Raw genomic sequence first — 20,844 nt, forward strand, 5'->3', positions numbered from 1 at the left:
GGCTGGCTGTTTTGCCCATTAGTTGATGTAAATTCTTTATGGTGATGCTCTTTACCTTTTGTTATGTTTTTGGAATGGCTGATACTAGTTGCTGTTTTCTATGTGTAATGCTTCTTTCAGAAGCTCTTGTAAAGTAGGCCTGGTGGTAATGAAATCTGAGTACTTGCTTTTTTGCAAAAAAATTTATTTTTCCTTCACTTATGAAGCTTAGTGTGGCTGGACATGAAATTCTGGGTTGAAAGTTCTTTTCTTTAAGGATGTTGAATATTGGCCCCCACTCTCTTCTGGTTTTTAGGGTTTCTGCTGAGAGATCTGCTGTGGGTCTCATAGGCTTTCCTTTGCAGGTAACCTGACCTTTTTCTCTGGCTGCCCTTAGTTTTTTCTCCTTCATTTCAACCCTGGTGAATCTAACGATTATGTGCCTTGGGGTTGCTCTTCTTGAGGAATATCTTTGTGGTGCTTTCTGTATTACCTGGAGTTGAGTATTGTCCTGCCTTGCGAGGTTGGGAAAGTTTTCCTGGATAATATCCTGAAGAATATTTTCCAGCTTGGATTCATTCTCTTTGTCCAATTCAGGTACCTCTATCAAACATAGATTAGGTCTTTTCACATTGTTCCATATTTCTTGGAGACTTTGCTCATTCCTTTTTAGCCTTTTTGTCTAAGCTTGTCTTCTCATTTTATTTTATTAAGTTGGTCTTTGACCTCTGATATCCTTTCTTCTGCTTGATCAATTTGACTGTTAAAAATTGTGCATACTGGCCAGGTGTGGTGGCTCAAGCCTGTAATCCCAGCACTTTGGGAGGCCGAGATGGGTGGATCATGAGGTCGAGAGATCGAGACCATTCTGGTAAACATGGTGAAACCCCGTCTCTACTAAAAATACAAAAAATTTAGCTGGGCATGGTGGTGCATGCCTGTAATCCCAGCTACTCGGGAGGCTGAGGCAGTAGAATTGCCTGAACCTCGGAGGCGGATGTTGCGATGAGCCAAGATCGCACCATTGCACTCCAGCCTGGGTAACAAGAGCGAAACTTCATCTCAAAAAAAAAAATTGTACATACTTCGCAAAGTTCTCATGTTTTTCAGCTCTACTAATTCACCTATATTACTCTCTAAATTATCTATTCTCGTTAGCATTTTCATCAAATCTTTTTTCAAGGTTCTTAGTTTCTTTGCATTGGGTTAGAACATGTTCTTTTAGCTTACAGAAGTTTCTTATTATCCACCTTCTGAAGCCTGAATCTGTCCATTCATCACACTGAGTCTCCATCAGGCCTTGTTCTGTTGCTGATGAGGAGCTGTGACCCGCTGTAGGAGGAGAGACACCCTGATTTCAGGTATCTTCAGCCTTTTTGCGCTGGTTTCTTCCCATCTTTGTGGATTTACCCAGCTGTCATCTTTGTAATTGCTGACTTTCAGACTGGGTCTCTGAGTGGACGTCCAGCTTGTTGGTGATGAAGTTTTTTCTGTTTCTTAGTTTTCCTTCAGTGGACGCCCCTCCCCCACAGAGCTGGACCTTCCCGGGTTCAGCTATGCGTGCTGTAAAACTCTCAATCTTTAGAACCTCCAATTGCTGTTTTTTTGTGGGGGCACTGCACTGGCTGAAACAGCAGTGTTGAGATTCATGGCACTTTTCTGCCCAGGAATCTCCCGGTTTGGCTACCTGCTTCAGTCCCCCCTTTAAACAGCTGAATGGGCAACTCTGCCCCCCTGGAGCTCCAAACACCAACTAAAAGGGCACCCAGTCTCATATACTCCACACTGGACAAAAGAGTCGTGCTGGCAACTTGTGGGGCTCCTCCGCTGGCAATCTCCTGGTCCATGGGCAACAAAAATTCGTCTGGAAGTGTGGTGTCCACCCCTCTGCGTTTTCACTGAGAACTACAATCCTGAGCTGCTGCTAATCAGCCATCTTGGATCTCTCTCCGGAGATGCCTTTTTAAGCTTAATCACAGCTACCTTTTGATTAAACTGAGAGACTTGAGACTCTTCCATTCACTTGAACATGTAGAGGCCATGGTAGGGTGACTAGAGGAGGCCCCAAAAAGAGGGAGAGAGATGGGGGAATGGCCATTCATTGCAACAGTCAGAACACACAGAACATGCGTTAACTATTTATATGGGTGAGGTTCGTGGTAACCACAAAACAATTACAGTGGTAACATAAATGATTACAGATCACCATGAACAGATAGGATATTTTAAAAGCTGAAAATACTGCAGTGACCAAAATGTGACACATGAAGTTATCACTTGTTATTGTTGCTATTGGAAAAGCGGCCATGCCGGATGCAGGGTTACCAGTTATCTGCTAAGAGCAATAATGCAAAGCACAATAAAATAAAGTGTGCCTGTACTTTTTATTAGTAAACATGTATTTTTAAAGCAATTCACAATTTACAGCAATACAATACTGTGTTGTGAAAACATCAAAAGTCCTTCTTCTAAGGGTTCAGAAAAGCCTCACACTTACAAGTCAGGTCATGGCTGCAAGACATAGCTTGTCTGCAAGCTACACATTAAATGTTGTACTCTTAGGGACTAAATATAAAAGCCAAAGTTGAGCCATGAGTACAGAAGACAATATACAAATTAGATGATCACCACTGGCTATTTGAACAGAATTAGATCTCACAGATAATTTAATCAACTTTAAAAAGTTTACAGATGAGGAAAATGAAGCTCTAAGAGTTATGACCTTGCTGGGGTTCCTCTACTTCCTGTCAGTAATTAAAGTCAAACTACCATTTCCCAACTCCAAATCAGTTCTTTTCATTACACTGTGCTGCCAGCATGTCTAACGAATTAGGCAGAAAGGTATTTCATTGAATCTTCCACCATTCTTTTCCCAAAGAGTAATCAGTAAGTGGTAAATGTGTTAAATTTAGCACACACTGATTACAAACATGAAGTATTTTATTGCAAGGAACAAAGGTTTTGTGCTTTGGTCTTTAATCTTACTTCCATTAAACACCAGGGAATCTTCAGTCATAAAGTTGGTATTATTAAAGAGAAACCATTTAAGAGTGGTTGCTGAAAGTTCATTTCTCTTAGCTGGTTCTTCTAAGTATATACTAGGTGTTATCAGCAGACTTCTGAAAGAAAGTCTGCTGATACTTTTTTACCTGCCTTCCTCAACTGAGAAATTTTATACAAAATCACTTTAACAAAACATCTTAGGGAGAAATTAACACAAAATTACAAATCACTCCATGTGCTTTATTTGAATTATTATAGCCTTATGTCTTCATATCTCAGTCTTCATGCTAAAATTAGGATTCTTAGTAAAAATGCATGCCAATCTGACAAAATTTCTAGGAAAACTGCAATAACCTTATGAACCTCAATACAAGCAGTTAACAAGTGAAATTCTTTCATCACTCTTTCTCCAGAAATTGCACATTTTTAAGAAAATATGCAGTGTTCCACTGAAACTTCTCTTACAAATATATCTGAATACTGAATTATCACTCATCACGGTGACTTGCTTATAGTAAGAAATCAATAAAATTGTTTTATTAAATGTACACATAAAAGGCATATGAGCTTTTGTTTATCCTTCGGTTGTTTTGGAATTACATTACATCTGGGCACCCAAAAATCTTTTAATTGACAATTTTCACAATTTGCAAAATACACAGGGCACTGGAAACTCTAATGAACAAGCATTTACATAATGGTATCTGCCATATGATCACTTTGGTTAACAGCTTGTTGAAATTATGTACTAAGTGCGTTATGTGTTGCCAAAAAAATTTTAAAAAGCAAATAATAAATCATGAGGCTCTACAAAATAGCTTAGAAAAACAAGTTTTCTATTTATTTAAAAATAAGTTTGTAGTTACTACATTGCAGGGACAGGAATTCTTACACATACATTCTAGTTTGTATAAAAGGATTCAAAGAATTATGCATCAAAACTAACATAGAAAGTGTCCACGTAACAGTCAAGAAAGGTCCAATCAATATGTACAAAAAGAAAGGGCACTGCTATTCTGGTGTGAGACTGCTGTTTATGATACTCCAGGTTCGGAAGGAAAAAAACCAAACTTCAATAAAGCTAAATAATTAATTTCTTTTTAAACTCTGTGTTACTGGTTACATACAACAGATCTGCTTGTGTTTAAACATTGTTTTCTGTACAAAATAAGCATAATTTTAATTTGAAAATGTGTCAGTTTCAACTTTCACCCTCTAGGTCAGTTACTTTTAAAAAATTGAGCTACATTCTACACGTCTAAATATCCTATGACAGGATTTAAGTTTTCTAAGATCTTCAAAAAAACCCTTGTCTTCTTAGTTTTAATATGGTCCAAAAATGTAACTTTGTATTGTCTCATTTTATAGTCTATCATTGTGACTAATCAACACACACAATCTTAATGTAACCAGCATGTGTGCATCTGCCTTATATGCATGTGTATTATATTCCATCTTGAACCTATTTTCTTGGCGCCTTCAATTGTAGAAACTTAGCCATGCACTACTACATATTTGGTCTGTGCCATAAGGTTAATTTCCTGATAATTTTATCTGCATTAAAAAAGTATTTCAACACAGAGCTATCAAAACTAAAAATAGTTATCTATAGCTCATATTCTTTACTGTTTTACTGCAGTGTGTACAAGGTTTATCTCTGGAGCGCCAAAAGTGGTACTTACAGTCTTCTGACTCAATTTGACCTTTTCTTGGTACTATACTTAGTGCATAATGACTGTTCATTTGTAGCACTTTGCTTAGTATAATTAACAAAAATAGTTTCTTAGTAAATGTAGTATTAATTTTAGTTCGGATCACCTGGAAATTAGGGTAACTAATAGAAAGTACAAGAATAGAAGCAAAGAAAAGTATAATTAAAATTTCAAATTTTAATGAAAAAATCAATTCTAAGTTTAACAAAACCACTGCTCAATCTGTTACGTTAGAAATACTTTTTAGGTTAATAGGGGTAAACAGATGATAAAATGACTTCCCCTATTATGACTTTTAAAATCGTGTAACTCCTGCATATAAGCAGAACTCTTATAGCCCTTTAATCACTCAAGTATCTTGGTCCTTTCAACCTACTCAAAAATAAGTTTCAGGTGAACAAAAACATTCAGAATAAATCTGTTTTCATAGATAGAAAACAGAAAAAATTACTTCTAGCTGACCTTTGAAAGAGATATACAGTATGTATATATGTATAAAATGGAATGTCAGAATTGAAGTAAACAGTTAACTGGAGAAATTAATTTATAGTACAAATCATATTTGAAAACATGTAAATGCTGCTAACATACAAGATAAAAATGATATCTGAATACATTTCCTAAAATGTCTGATTAATCTACTGCACTGCAGATGAGGGACAGTTCTAGATGTTAACATACATGCTGCACAAAGATATCTTCTCTGATCACTGTATCTTATGGAATTCAATTCCAAGTGATAACTAAATTTAGCCAACCCCAAGTCTCAGATGTGACCTAATCCAGCTCACAAATATTCTGTACAATTATTTGCTTACATTAAAGGAGGAAGACAGTTTTATAATAATGCCAACCAACAGTCTTTAAATCTGTAGTGAAGCTGTGCAATTAAAACAATTTAAACAAGGCCAAAAAATCTTCAGTTCATAATACATGCAGAAAATAGTCCAATGCCACTACAGCAAGTCACAAAGGCTAACATTTTAAAAAGCTATATATCTATTGCCCAGGGTTGTGAGTCTCTGATTAGACTGAATATTTAAACTAATGCGCCACTTAAACTTTAAACTTTTCATCTGGGACTTGAGAATGTTGGAGTTGGGAAAGAGAATATTAGGATTGGGTACTTAGAAATACCTAAAGTGGTTTACACCTTCCATGCATCTAACAGTTTTATTTCTGAACTTTCAGTAAATTTGAGATGTTTTTATTGCTCACCTAAGACAACTGCCAACATTTCTTTCTGGCCTATCAACAGTACATACAAAGTGTTACTGCCTCAAAGAGGATTATTTTCCCAAGTGGTGAAGAAAACAAAAATATGGTGATGACTTAAATTTCTTAATTCAACTTTTGCAATGTATAGAAGCTAAATTATAAAAATATAAAATCTAAATATATTGGTATTACTAATACATGTTTAAGTGTTTCAATTACAAAGAATCTGATCCAAGTTACTGTGCTTTACTAAGAAACCAGTGTCTAATAATGTCCAAATAAGGTCATAAATATACAGTGTCTTTAGAACACGAATAATACATTTATGTGTCATAGGAAAGATGGTAAATACTCATTTCTTTGCTCAAGAGTTGGAATTAACACATACACTGTACTAGACATATATTCCACTCTAAGACTGTGTATGGTCTTCCTTTTTCTGTACACAACTTAAAACTGTACATTTTTTTTTACAAAAATTGATTTTATAGCCTATTTTTTCTAACACAATGCAGATAACATCAGGAAATTACATATTCCAAATAGATTGCCTTCAAAAGCAACTAATAACGACAAATTTCAAACATACACTATTATTTTCAAGAACGGTGTAACTGAAAGACTCATTTTTCTATACAATCCAGCCAACCATTTCTGCATTACGAAGAGTGTAACTATTGAATTTTAATTTTATAGTTAAATATATTTGTTAGAGAAAAATAAATATACAAAAAATCTGAAAATTTTGAAATTATTTTTTAACTGCAAAATCACAGCAATGCAGTCAAGATCTGGAAGATGGTTTACTTAATTTCACAGGAGAATTTCTGTACAAATTGAGTTACAAATGATCTAGAAAGCCCAAATGTATCACTTTGCATTCTTCAAGACAGTTAAATGACAGCTAATATTTATCCTTATCAGAAATAATTAAAGAAATATTATATAATGTATTTTGCCAAGGTTCAATTGCAGACTTTATTTTTCCACATCAGAGTCATGCTGATACATATTTTCCCCATCCTCACTTCTTAAAAATGTAGTATCTGAAAATTTTGGTTACATTTTTGTACCATACCAGTCCTCAGAAAATACTACATTCTTTAAATTTTTTAAAAAATGGACAGTAATTTTTAAACAATAGAAATGGTAGTTATGTTGGTTTTTAAGGTATAAAATAACTAACTGTACCATAAACAAATAAATAACTGCTTTCCTTTTCCATAGCAGTACATATAGCAATACATTCTCCTAAGTCATATAGTTATCATTTACAATAGACAACTTAATTTTACTAATGATGCAAAAAATAATAGAATACAAGGCACAATCATTAAATGGAGTTTTTCTTTAGGGTGTATATTGACATACCAGCATGATAAGGATACCGTAAAAAGTGCAGAAAAAACACAATGTGCAATGAGACCACTGTATAAAACATGATTGCATAAAAAGTGATTTGGCCTATTTTAACCTTTAATAATTGAAAATAACCAATTTCTCCCTTAAAATCAAACTATAAAGTATGACATTTTAAAATTATTTTTATTCTACTGCTATCTAAAAAATCCTGAAAAAAGAATTTATACCTGGGTAATAGTATATGTGTTTGTATATATATTTAATTATACCCATTTATCAATATATACACATACACACACAGACATGTTTCTTTGTTAAGTCATTTTAGCCTATTAGATATGTCTACAGTTTAGAAATGACATTAATCCAGATCAACAAGTAAACATCAAATCCCATACCTTTTTTCCTGTATTTTCCTTGAATCCTTTAACCACTTAAACATTTCCTCTATAACATCTCTGTCAAAGGACCCACCAGTGCATTATTTTCTATTAGTACCAAAAAAAGATATATCTCAGCACAACTCTTTAATAACTTGCTCTTTAGAATATATAGCCTTTCCAATATCGAAAAGTGTATGCTGTCCTGACAGTCAAAAACAGGCTTTCCACTGCACTGATTCTCAGTCTTTGGCACAATAAACAGAGATTGAGTGATATAAGAATCAAGGTCTGAAAAATTAGACAGTCAAACGTTTTCCAATGTGGATATGTTTCCCTTCATCAGTACATTTTCTCTTAAGTTTGGCAGAAATGGAATAAAGCAAAAGCCTCCTTTAGATACTTTGCAGATGAACATTCTATAATTAAAATTAAACTTTTAAGGGTAGCAAATGGTGGAAATTTTGTATTTATGTTTTAGAGGAAACATTTCTTAATTCACTGCTACTCTGTATAACATCTGTTTTTAGAGGCATGACTTGTATCAATAGAAATGTACCTTGCTTGGTCAAAAATGATTCATTTTAACATGAAATGCTCTATCACTAGGAATATTATGCTCCTAAAGAGTGTAGCAGAACTGTCTTTTCTATAAATAAATCAGGGAAATCATTATAGATCAATTTCTTTTGTTTCAAACAGTGAATGAAATGAATGTGAAAATGCATAACCTATCTAAGGGCAATAAATAGCAAACATTTAAAATATATATGTATATATTTATATATATATATTCATTTAAAGAAGTGAAGTGTCTTGTAAGTTTTTTTTTGTTTTGCTTTTGTTTATTTTTTTTTTTGCAAATTAAATGATAACATTCCCTACTCCACCATAGCAGCAAGGAAGCAGAAGCCTTCTTTCTACTTATTCCTTAACTGTACCTGCTTTATAGATTTTGAAGTAAAATATTTTGGTACAAGTTACCAACCAATTAAATTAGCTTTTGCTTTTTCAGTCAACTTTCGGACACGTCCTCTACTAGAAGTTCCAAAAGTTAAAGAGGTGTCTTCGAACAACAGCTGCCTTTGCTCCTCTTCAGAGTCATCTTCATTATAGAAAGCTGTCCTTCGACCTTGGTTTCTAGTTCTCATGTGGGGTTCAGAGGCTTTGAGTTCTTCAAACTCTTCTTCCTCATCTATAGGATCATCTGTCTTTTTTCGGTTACTTCTCCTTAGTACCTTGACACTTGCAGGGACTAGGAGATCTGAATCTAGTGTTTGTGTCTTCATCTTCCTTTTCGGTTTTCTACCTCCACGATTCTTTTTCTGTAACAAATCTTCTTTTACATTATTAGTTTCAGGAAGAAAATTGCATGTTGAAGAAGGAACTACTTCATCTCTGATGGGATGCACATTGTTTTGCTCTAAATTTTCTGGCTTTGCATATTGTAGTTTTTTGGGCTTTCTACCCCTTTTCTTGTGTATAATTTCACCACTAGTGGTATTAACTTCTACTTTAGGTTTCCTTCCAGGTCCCCTCTTCACAAGTTTTGATGGCTGTCCTCCATGGCCATTTACTTGAATGGTTCCTGGTACAAGAACGTTGTTCTTACAATCTCCTAAAAGGGAACAACAATATACTTAATATATGGAATTTATTTTGTTGTTTGACCCTCAAACTTGTCAATAAGGCCCCATTGGTATACTTATATGTAATGATATAACCCAAATTATTTCATTAAAATGAGGAAAAAAGGACCTAGAAACAGCTCAATGATATTATTTATTTTCTAATTTAAAAGAGAGATTCTTAATGATCTCATGAGGGAGGTGAAGCTCACAGAAAATAAATAACTTATCTAAGTTAATATTGTGATTGATTATAAAGCTGGGATAACCAAAGGTTTCTTATTCCTAACTTAGAAATAAGTTACTCTTGGTCACAAACTTTGTTCTGAGACTGTTTCAAGAGGATTCAAAAACAACTAAATGGCAGATTTTCTTCAGAGGCTTCTTAGTCTTATCTCCTTATATAATATATGATAACTATAATCCTAGGAAATACTGATTATATATATCAATCAAAATCACCATGTGTGCCACCATTATCATGATTAAGATCCCACTGTAACAAACTCCATGATACAAGGCCGTTATGCTTCAAAAAACAAAAAAAGAGAGAAAATGCTGACAATCAATTTCTAAACCTGTACGATCTAGAGATCATGAATTACGTTTCTGCTGTAGAAAAAAATTCTGTGATTTAGATAAAGGAAAAATATGCCATAGGAACAGTAACACTCTTTTTCCCTCCAAATTTCTGACATGTTTTTATTTTAAATGGTAGGTGATTTGCAATGCACTATTTTTTAGGAAATTCATAGACGGAAAACTGCTTTTAAAGAGAGTACTTCCTCACAACACTTTTTTTGGTCACAGGTTTGAACTGTACTTTGTAAATAAGAAAATCATGGTTGGCTGGGCCTGGTGGTTCATGCCTGTAATCCCGGCATTTTGCAAGGTTGAAGCGGGCAGGATCACCTGCGGTCAGGGGTTCGAGACCAGCCTGACCAACACAGCAAAACCCCATTTCTACTAGATGTACAAAAATTAGCTGGGCATGGTAACGGGTGCCTGTAATCCCAGCTACTCAGGAGGCTGAGGTATGAGAATCGCTTGAATAGGGGAGGCGGATGCTGCAGAGAGCCTAGATCACGCCACTGCACTCCAGCCTGGGCGACAAGAGCAAGATTGCGTAAAAAAAAAAAAAAAAAAAAAAAAAAAAAAAAAAAAAAAAAAAAAAAATCATGATTGGGAAACCCACCAAACATCAGAGCCAAGTAGTAGAGAGAAAATGCACAGCTTTCATTTCCTGACCCACCCCACAGTGAAATGACTCTCTTTAGATTAGTGGTTGGGTAAAAATGTAGGTGTGGACATAAAAGAATAAGCATTTCCCATGGAGCAACTGACATTTAAACTGCTTGAGGATTCTGCAAATCTCTTTTGTTTTGCATTATGACTACTACAAGGGTTCTAAATATCCAGTACCTGTATCTACACTACATGAATCCCTTGAAATGGTCCAACATTGTGTTTGGATATGTTTATGTACATTTTTCTGGGGCAGGGACTATAGGTCTCATCAAATTTATAAAGCAATATATAATGTAAAAAGGTTAAGAAGGAATGCATGAATGCAGCTTTCATAAGGAATTCAGGCTGGGTGTGGTGGCTCATGCCTGTAATCCAAGCACTTTGGAGGCCAAGGCGGGCGGATCACCTGAGGTCGGGAGTTCAAGACCAGCCTGACCAACATGGTGAAACCCCGTCTTTATTTAAAAAAAAAAAAAAAAAGGAATTCAGAAGTTTTGTTTTTGTTGTTGTTGTTTTTTAAGTTTATAAATCACTGATCTGCAACCGTGTTGTGTTGTCCTGGGCATGTGAAAAGTTACACAGCTTAGGAACTAAATTTTTAATCAAATTTCAATGTAAGTGTGAAAGAAGTATACACTTTAAAACATTGACTAAACACTGAAATAACATTTTGGATATAATACAGTGTTACAACTAATTTTAAATGTTTGTTTGTTTTTTTTTTTAATTGGACTTTAGGTTCTGGATTACACGTGCAGATCATGCAGGATTGTTGCATAGGTACACACGTAGCAATGTGGTTTGCTGCCTCTATCCCCGCATCACCCACATCTGTCATTTCTCCCCATGTTAACCCTCCCCAACCTCCCCACTCCACACCCCCGAGTATCCCTCCCTTGGCCTCCCCCACCCAAGACCCCAGTGTGTGATGCTCCTCTCCCTCTGTCCATGTGTTCTCACAGTTCAACACCCACCTATGAGTGAGAACATGCAATGTTTGATTTTCTGTTCTTGTGTCAGTTTGCTGAGAATGATGGTTTCCAGATTCATCCATGTCCCTACAAAGGACACAATCTCATTGTTTTTTATGGCTGCACAGTATTCCATGGTGTATATGCACCACATTGTCCTTGTCTAGTCTATCGTCCATGGGCATTTGGGTTGGTTCCAGGTCTTTGCTATTGTAAACAGTGCCACTATGAACATACGTGTGCATGTGTCTTTACAATAGAATGATTTATAATCCTTTGGGTATATACCCAGTAATCAGATTGCTGGGTCAAATAGAATTTCTATTTCTAGGTCCTTGAGGAATTGCCACACTGTCTTCCACAATGGTTGAACTACTTTAAACTCCCACCAACAGTGTAAAAGTGTTCCTATTTCTCCATATCCTCTCCAGCATCTGTTGTCTCCAGATTTTTTAATGATCGCCATTCTAACTGGCATGAAGTGGTATCTCAATGTGGTTTTGATTTGCATTTCTCTAATAATCAGTGATGAGCATTTTTCCTATGTTTGTTGGCCTCATATATGTCTTCTTTTGAAAAGTATCTATCTGTTCATATCATTTGCCCACCTTTGGATGGGTCTGTTTGTTTTTTTCTTGTAAATCTGTTTTAGTTCTTTGTAGATTCTGGATATTAAGCCTTTGTCAGATGAGTAGATTGCAAAAATTTTTTCCCATTCTGTTAGTTGCTGGTTCACTCTGATTATTGCTTCTTTTGCTGTACAGAAGCTCTAGAGTTTAGTTAAGTCCCATTTGTCTATTTTGGCTTTTCTTGCCAATGCTTTTGGTGTTTTAGTCATGACCTCTTTGTTTTTACTAAACATGGTGGCTAGAAAATTTTAAATTACCTATTTGGCTTGTATTATATTCCACTAGACAACACTGCTTGATTCTAAATAGGTAATTTAGGTGTCATTTTTAAATAATATATCACTGTTAAGGTTACCTAACAGATAATAATAATGGTATTTCTACACAGTAGCAGTACTTGAGTATTTGTAATACTCAAAAATTATAAATCAAATTGGCTATGAGACCAGATCTCCCCTATCACAATGCTAGAACCAATTTACCATATATAATTGATTTCTCTAGGATTCATGAATGAATAGAAGCAAGGCCAATATACTATTCAAACTCTAAATTCAGTTCAGAAAGAGCAGACATTACAAATGTGAAACATACATATGCAAAGTACTTTTCTTATTTATTCAAAAACTTACTATCTTCTATATAATGGTCATTAAAAATGAGTCAATAAAAGCTCAGAATCTTCTGGAGATATAGACATGTGAAAAAGAATAATTTGATCAACATTGTAAGTACCACCAAAGGTAATGAACATGGTTTTCTGGGACATAAAGATGGAAGTGCTTGGCTGGGTGTGGTGACTCACATTTGAAATCCCAATACTTTGGGAGGCAGAGGCAGATAGATCACTAGAGGCCAGAAGTTTGAGACTAGCCTGGTCAACACGGCAAAATCCTTTCTCTACTAAAAATACAAAATTAGCCAGGGTGGTGGCACACACCTATAATTCCAGCTACTTGGGAGGCTGAGGCAGGAAAATCGCTTTAACCTGTGAGGCAGAATATGCAGTGAATGGAGATCAGGCCCTTGCACTCCAGCCTGGGTGACAAAGTGAGATCCTGTCTTTAAAAAAAGATGGAAGTGCTTGATTTTATCTAAAGAAGCCAGGAGAAGACTTCCTAAATAAGATGATATTTTAAGCAAGACACAAAAGGCAACAAACCATTAAACTAGGGGGGAAAAAAGACATCCCAGCAAAAGAAGAAAAGAACAAAGACTCTGGAACTTATAAGTGTTTAGTATGGCAGGATACAGAAGAGAGAAAGAAGGTAAAAGAACCTGCAGTGTTAGGCAGGAGCCAAGTAACAGAGTACTGTGGTAACAGGCAAAAAATTTAAAATCTGTTTCAATATATCATTTGAGGCAAGGAAGGATTTTCTTTGTGTCTATGTGCACACATGCACATGTGGTAGAGAGAAATAATCACAAGGATCACTTTGGTTGCAATGTGGGAAAGGAACTGGGTAAGAAAGAGTTGAAAACTGAGGCAGGAAGACCACTTAGGAAACTAGTCCAGGCAAGAAATTATATAAGCCTTGAAATAAGATCATGGAGGTGAGAATGGAGAGGCAAGAATATTTAAGAGACGTTACTAAAACAACAAAAACAAACAGTTGAACAGATTCAGTTGATTAACAGAAGGCAAAGGATGACTCCTTGATTTTAAATTTACATAGATAGATCCCAACGCCATTAACCAAAATGAGGACATTTCAGTAGGGAAATTAAATTTTGAGAGAGCTTTCTGAACACAACAATGAAGAAGAAATGTCTCAGACATACTATGAAAGTCATGATGCGAAATTCTTATTATTAGGCTGTCTGCTGCCAAGAAGCCATATACTATTTTAACATGTCATATGCTATATTTTATTATTTACTTTCCCCATCTTTCAAACATAAAGATTTTACAACAAAAAACCTTAAGTTGAAAGAACTTGAAGTATAAAAGGAGTCAAAAGTTGTATTCTACAGTTGTAGACAACCCTAATGCAGTACTTAGTAAAAGTCCATCTAGAAAAATAAGTAGTTTAGTGATCCAATAATTATTTCACCTTTTTTTTTTTTGGCGACAGTGTCTCACACTGTTGCCTGGGCTGGAGTCCAGTGGCATGATCTCAGTTCACTGCAACCTCTGCCTCTCAGGTTCAAGGGATTCTCCTTCCTCAGCCTTGAGCTGGGATTACAGGCTCCCACAACCATGCCCAGCTAAATTTTTGTATTTTTTTTTTTATTTTAAATAGAGATGGGGTTTTACTATGTTGGCCAGGCTGGTCTCAAATGCCTGATCTCATGATCCGCCCGCTTTGGCCTCCCAAAGTGCTGGGATTACAGGCGTGAGCTACCGTGCCCAGCCTATTTAAACATTTTTCTAAAAAAGTTAAGAATGCCACAATGGGTCAACTATATCCTATTTAATTTAAACTTTGATATATTCCTTTTTTTTTTCTTTTTAGACAGGGCATCATTTTACTGACAAGGATGGAGTGCAACGGCACAATCCTAGCTCACTGCAGTAAATTTATCAACTAATACAGATGTGTGACTTTTAAGTGGGCACTGAAAAGTGGATATAAATAAATACTAATTCCAACAAAAGCATCATTTTTAAGAAGGATCTACTGTATCTTGAAAATACCACATTACCTTGCTCAATGACAGCTGATGACTTTGAAAGAGTGGATGCCTTTGGGAGTATGGATGACTTCATTTTACGTTTGACTGGCTTTTCCTTTTCCATGTTTTCTTTTGCAGAATTATTCCTAGTGCCATGACTAAAACTGGATTGACCAGGACTGGAAAGAGTATTTAAAGCTTTGGAATGTTTCACGGAATTCTCTAGTACTGAAACACACATACAAAAAGTTAAAGATTAAGAGTTATTGAACCTAAAGATAAGAAAAAACATTCATCTAAATGATCTGAATCAGTCAAGATGACAAAACCTGAAGGATGCTTAAAGCTTTCTTAGGAAATATACTTTCTAATAGGAAAAAGGCACATCCAACTAGAAACTCTTAAGAGTTTCAGCCCTGTTAGAAGCTGTCCCATCATTTCAAAATTACAAAGGCAAGCCTTGCCAAATTGCTAGCTACTATGGGTACTATAATTTAAATTCGGGTAGTTTAGATCAGAGTTGCCATTTTTAAGCATTAGTCTATAATGATCTAAACCTCAAAAAAAATTTTTAACAGGAAAACAATGGCAAAAACAACAGTGTCTCTAGAAATTACTAAAACCCAGCATATTACATTTGATAAAGTAAAAGTTTAAGACAATCATCATACACATTTTAATTTAGAAAGTGAGTCTTACGTGTTTTCCCTGGTATTGCAGATGCATTTGCTTTTGTAATAAAAGTTTTTGTGGCTGAAGAAGTAGATGGTTGCTCAGTGATAATCGGATCTACAACCACTCGGTTGCTTCTGGTTCGAACCACAGAACAAGATTCTGTTTTACCATTTATCTGAGCAGCATTGTGTCTTGGTGGTATTGATCGTGTAGGTGTAGAGAATGCAGAGGTAGAGATTTCTGACTTTAGCTGGGGTTTTAAGATCCTTTTTTTCCTTTCAGGGCTGTAAATAAAATAATACTATCAGTCACTCTTACAGCTCTATGTGAATGAATGAAACAGTTTTACAATACTGTTGGATTCAATATTTGTACTATTATGAAATATGTTAAAATATGAGATTTGTAGTGGATTTCATATGATTGTGAGCCTTTGAAAGTGAATATTTAGTGAAGGATCGCTGTAAATGCTAAAGTTATATGACGGAAAGCATGATGCCATCACTACCCTAAAAATGCTGTTTTACTGTATAGATTTAGCAGTTTGAATTTAAGCACTTACACTAGTATAGCTTTAGTTAAAAGATTAAAAATCCTCCACATCATAGGAACTTGCATGTCAAATATATCATTCTGCAATATAGGGAATAGTAAAGGAAGTATTAAAAAAACACCAAGTTCTATCATTTAGATGAAAGTTATAGATCAGTTAGTGGTATCTAAAAGAAATTAAATACCTTGATGCAGCACTACTGGAAAGAGAGCTGCTTCTGTTTCTTTTCTTCCTCCTTTTGGTTATGGTATTTCTTTTATGAAAACGAAGAGCAGATTTATAATCTGATAAAACTGAACTAATGTGTTCTTCAAAGAAAGCAGATAATCGCAAACTCATGCTGTAAATCTGTGAGGACAAAAATAGTGTTCAAACATTCCTCAAAGGAAAATACCTTTGTTCAGTAAATATTGTAAGCATTTTTCTAGTAAAAACTCTTTAGAATTTAAATATTGCTTTTCACATCCCTTTTTCCTAATCTTTTGATAAAAAAATAAAGTGACATTTTAACAATAAGTATTTTTGTGTTTAGAATAGGGATCTTCCAAGTTTTGAGATTCCAACTCTAAACTGAAGTGGCTCACACACAGACAGAACTCCTTACTGTCAACTCTATTACACTGTAACTATTCCAAAGGTTTGAACCTGTTTTCTACCTAGCACTAGCTTCTATTCTTTCTCATTTCATTGCTATATATAGCACTCCTTTCCGATGTCATGTCTGGTTAAAGAGTGTTAAATTATATTTATATTTTTACTTATTTGTATAAATCATTCACAAAAATGCTCCATAAAGGCAGATAATAGCCAGAAAAGTTAAGCCCAGATGGCTCTGGTGCATACCAGGACAATTTACATCTATCTATTCAATCACACTACTTCCAGATAAGTAACCACTCCCAGACATCAAAGATAACATCAGTCTTATTTCATAGAAGGGGCTGAGTATAAAGTTATAAATTCTTTTTCTACTAGGACACCATTAAGAACATAACAGAAAGTAGACTTTGATCTAAATTTTAAGTAAAAGCAACATTTAGTCACCTAACATAATCCTCTAACTTAATCTAGTCATAAAAGAAAATAATTTAATTATATACCCTTGATCTTTTGCTTGGTGTATATGCTTTGGAATTACTAAAAATAAGTCTGACATCTTTACATAACTCCATTGGTGACTCATAATTCCCAGCCTCTAAAGTTTCTCTAACGGTAGCAAAATCCATGGGCGTGTCAATGATGTCTCTGTAGTCCTACAAGAGGGAAAATAGGTGGTGTTATCATGATTATTACTACCACAAAGCATCACTTCTCAGAACAAGGATTCACATTGGATTTTTATGATGACTACAAGTCCTAGAACTGTTAATAATCACTCCTGTTCCCCTTATCAAGAGTCCCTTTTTTCTAGTAATTCTTTTTTATTTCATATTCTCTCCCTTATATTGAAATCAGTAAGAATTATTCAAGAATGTAGAAGTTATTAATTTTTCGCTAGAGACCTGGGGGATGATTGTATAGGAAAAGGGAAAGTAAAAGAGTAAGGAAAAACCCCAGCTCTACGACCCAAAGTATGAAGGAAAAACTCAAAACTTTATACTATTTATAAATTCTAAAAGTCTGACTCATTGAAACACAACTGTAACTTGGAAATAAAAACAACGGAAGTCTACCAACATCCCATTTATGTGGACACCTAAGTTCTAGTAATCTCAACTTCAGCATTACAATTGGGAGCTTTGCTTTGCAGTAATCAAGAATTGTGAACGTTGTCACAAAGTCTATGCATGTCATTTCGAGAGGTAGAATCACCTGAGGTGTCTACCTAGTCAACTGAGCATAAAATAAGGTAACAGACTGGAACCAATAAAAACACACAATGAAAGACGAAGAGCAACAGAAAATTATCATAGTATGGTATATCATTCTAAAATTATCAGTATATGGCATTTTTTTTACAACGGACAAAAAGTATTGTACACCACCCCCATGCCCGCCCCCCACGTTTTTTGGGAGACACAGTCCTGCTGTTGTTCAGGTTAGAGTGCAGTTGGTGCCATCACAGCTCACTGCATCCTTGACGTCACAGACTCGCAATTGTCCCACCTTAGCCTCCCAAGTTAACAGGGACTACAGGCAGGTGCTACCACGCCCAGCTATTTTTTATAGAGATGGGGTCTTACTAAGTTGCTCAGACTGGTCTCAAACTCCTGGGCTTAAATGACCTGCCTGCCTTGGCCTCCCAAAGTGCTGGGATTACAGACATGAGCCACCACACCTGGCCTGCACCTTTTCAATACTCCCTGAGTATGCAATTGCATTTTTTTTGAAGTGTAACAACTTGACTTTGCAGCATCAAGTTAAATTATGATTAAATATGTCTGACAATGAAGAAGCTGCCATATAAGACAGAACTGTTGCCTTTAAAAATTTTTATTTCTTCCTAATGTATACTTTTTATTTACTCTTCTTGCCTTATTGCATTGGCTAACATTTCCAGTACTATGTTGAATAGCAGTGATGAGGTTGAACATTTTTCAGTCATCCCTAATTCTTAGGGGAAAAGCACTCAGTTTGTCACTAGTAAACATGATGTTAGCTCTAGGCTTTTTTTATAGATGTACTTTTATCAAGTTGTGGGTGTTTTCCTTTATTCCTAGTTTTCTTAGGGTTTTATAAGGTTATAATGAATAACACCTTGTTTCTTCTGATTCTGCATTTGTCTATTTGCCACCTATTCACAGGGCCAATGATGATCAGGTACCTGGGGGACTTACAAACCTGGGGCATCCAATTCTTAGTGAGGGGCTCCACTGAGAACATGTCTTTCATATACATACCAATGAATCCCAAGTATAAAGCCCCAATCAGCTTCTTTTCTCACTCTCACACACTAAGCTGTGTTTTCCTGTTTTAAATCATCCCAGGGCCAGAACCAGACAATTAGAGACCACTGGAATTATTCAAACTAGCCAATAATAAGCTGTTTACTGTAACCTACCTTGCATTTCCTGTAGAAACCCCAATAAAGGATTTCTAAGCTTTTCCCTAGTTTTGGTCTCTCCTACCCAACCAAAACCTAGCACTTCCCCAGTGGCCCTGTGTGGCAAGTGGTGACCTCTTACTTTTCTGACACACTTTTTAACTTTTTTTTTCTTATGAGATAGGGTCTCATTCTATTGCCAGGCCAGAGTGCAGTGGTGTGATCTTGGCTTACTGCAATGTCTACCTCCCAGGCTCAAGCAATCCTCCCACCTCAGTCTCATGAACAGCTGGGACTACAGGTGCATGCCACCACACCTGGCTAATTTTTTGTAAAGACAAGGTTTTGCCATGTTGTCCAGGCTGGTCTCAAACTCATGAGGTCAAGTGATCCACCTGCCTTGGCCTCCCAAAGTGCTGAAATTACAGGTCTGAGCCACCATGCCCAGCCTGGGACTCTTAAGTATAATAAATGTCTTCCTTCCAAGGTTTATTTTTAATTTCCTCCTGTGACCACACTGACTTTACCATAACCAAAATGCATATTCACAGAAAAAATGGGTGTGAAATTTTATCAAATGCTCTTTCTGTTATTACTTGACATGATCATGAGGTTTTTCTTCGTTAACCTATTAATATGATGGATTACACTGACTAATTTTTGAATAGTGAACCATCTTTGTATCTCTGGAATAAATATCACTTGGTCATGGCATACAATCATTTTTTAATATATTCCTGAATTCTGTTTGCTGTTATTTGGTTTAAGTTTTTTCTTCTTTTCTACTGTTTTTGTCTGGATACTGTTTTGCACTGGATATAAGGAATACAGGTGCCCATTGTGGCTTTGTCTATAAATTGCTACAAATAAACAGCTAACAGCTTTGTCTATACATCTTGGAGAGCTGAGTCTCTGTTCAACATCAGTAAGTGAGTGGCTTGGAGCAGTCCCAGGTCTCCTCCATTTTTTCTGTATGACTGTTTTAATATTTTCTTTTTGACTTCCAACTGTTGATTTTTTTATGTTTTTACTCTTATTCTACGTAAAGATTTTATTCTTGGATATCCTGATCAGGAATCATAGTTTGTCAAATGTCTACCAATCCTAAAAAATTCTTGGCCATTGGGTGTGGTGTCTCATGCCTGTAATCCCAGCACTTTGGGAGGCTGAAGTGGGTGGACCATGAGGTCAAGAGATGGAGACCATCCTGGCCAATCTGGTAAAACCCCATCTCTACCAAAAATACAAAAATTAGCTGGGTGTGGTGGCACATGCTTGTAACATCAGCTACTCAGGAGGCGGAGGCAGGAGAATTGCTTGAACCCAGGAGGTGGAGACTGCAGTGAGCCAAGATTGCGCCACTGCACTCCAGCCAGGCAACAGACCAAGACTCTCCCTTCAGGCTCTTCATCTCTTTATCATTCCGTGTGCCATTCTGTAGAATTTGCTTAGATCTTTATACTTATTACATCTTTAATCTGTTTTTAAAACTGTCCAGTAAGTTTAATTTCAGTAATTTTACATTTCATTTCCAGAATTCTATTTAGTTGATTTTAATATGTATTCTCTCTTTTCCTCTCAAATAACATATTTTTCCCATTTCTTATTCTTCCATTTCTTCCTTTATCCAAAATTATGTATCAAAGTTTAACTCACAGCATTTCGTTTTTGTTGGTGGTACATAAGTCATCTTATAATGAATGTCATCTTTATTTTAATTAAGTATGGTATTTGAGAATAATCTATTACTCAAATTTTGGGGGAGAGGGTACTAATATTTCCATTTCTGTTGTCTTATATATACATGGTGGATCACTCCCTTATATAGGTGTTTTTTTTTTTTTAACCATTAGTTCATTCAGTAAGGATTAACATTTTTTTCCATAA

The 20,844-nt window shown here is 35.6% G+C and overlaps 2 protein-coding genes across 10 annotated transcripts in view; one reads left to right on the forward strand and one right to left on the reverse strand.

The window, feature by feature from the left end:
* IRAK1BP1 (interleukin 1 receptor associated kinase 1 binding protein 1) overlaps positions 1–19,019 on the forward strand; it is a 76,306-nt gene extending 57,287 nt beyond the window's left edge. For 2 of the 3 annotated variants that reach the window (XR_008480723.2, XM_035296174.3), the window contains one exon: positions 14,885–19,019. The gene's annotated coding sequence lies outside the window, so the exon portion shown is untranslated. Of the gene's footprint in view, positions 1–14,586 lie in introns of all 3 variants that reach the window. The other variant, XM_035296173.3, reaches the window with a different exon arrangement.
* Positions 3,488–20,844, reverse strand: part of PHIP (PHIP subunit of CUL4-Ring ligase complex) — a 153,192-nt gene continuing 135,835 nt past the window's right edge. For 6 of the 7 annotated variants that reach the window (XM_008994689.5, XM_002746749.6, XM_078369596.1 and 3 more), the window contains 5 exons: positions 17,075–17,227; positions 16,159–16,322; positions 15,446–15,705; positions 14,777–14,974; positions 3,488–9,272 (listed from right to left, as the gene is read on the reverse strand). In XM_008994689.5, coding sequence (XP_008992937.1) covers positions 8,635–9,272; positions 14,777–14,974; positions 15,446–15,705; positions 16,159–16,322; positions 17,075–17,227 — 1,413 coding nt within the window. In that variant the 3' untranslated portion in view covers positions 3,488–8,634. Of the gene's footprint in view, positions 9,273–14,776; positions 14,975–15,445; positions 15,706–15,948; positions 16,055–16,158; positions 16,323–17,074; positions 17,228–20,844 lie in introns of those variants that run through there. The other variant, XM_078369598.1, reaches the window with a different exon arrangement.

This window comes from Callithrix jacchus, chromosome 4, assembly GCF_049354715.1.
Source record: "Callithrix jacchus isolate 240 chromosome 4, calJac240_pri, whole genome shotgun sequence".
NCBI classification, from domain to species: Eukaryota; Metazoa; Chordata; class Mammalia; order Primates; family Cebidae; genus Callithrix; species Callithrix jacchus.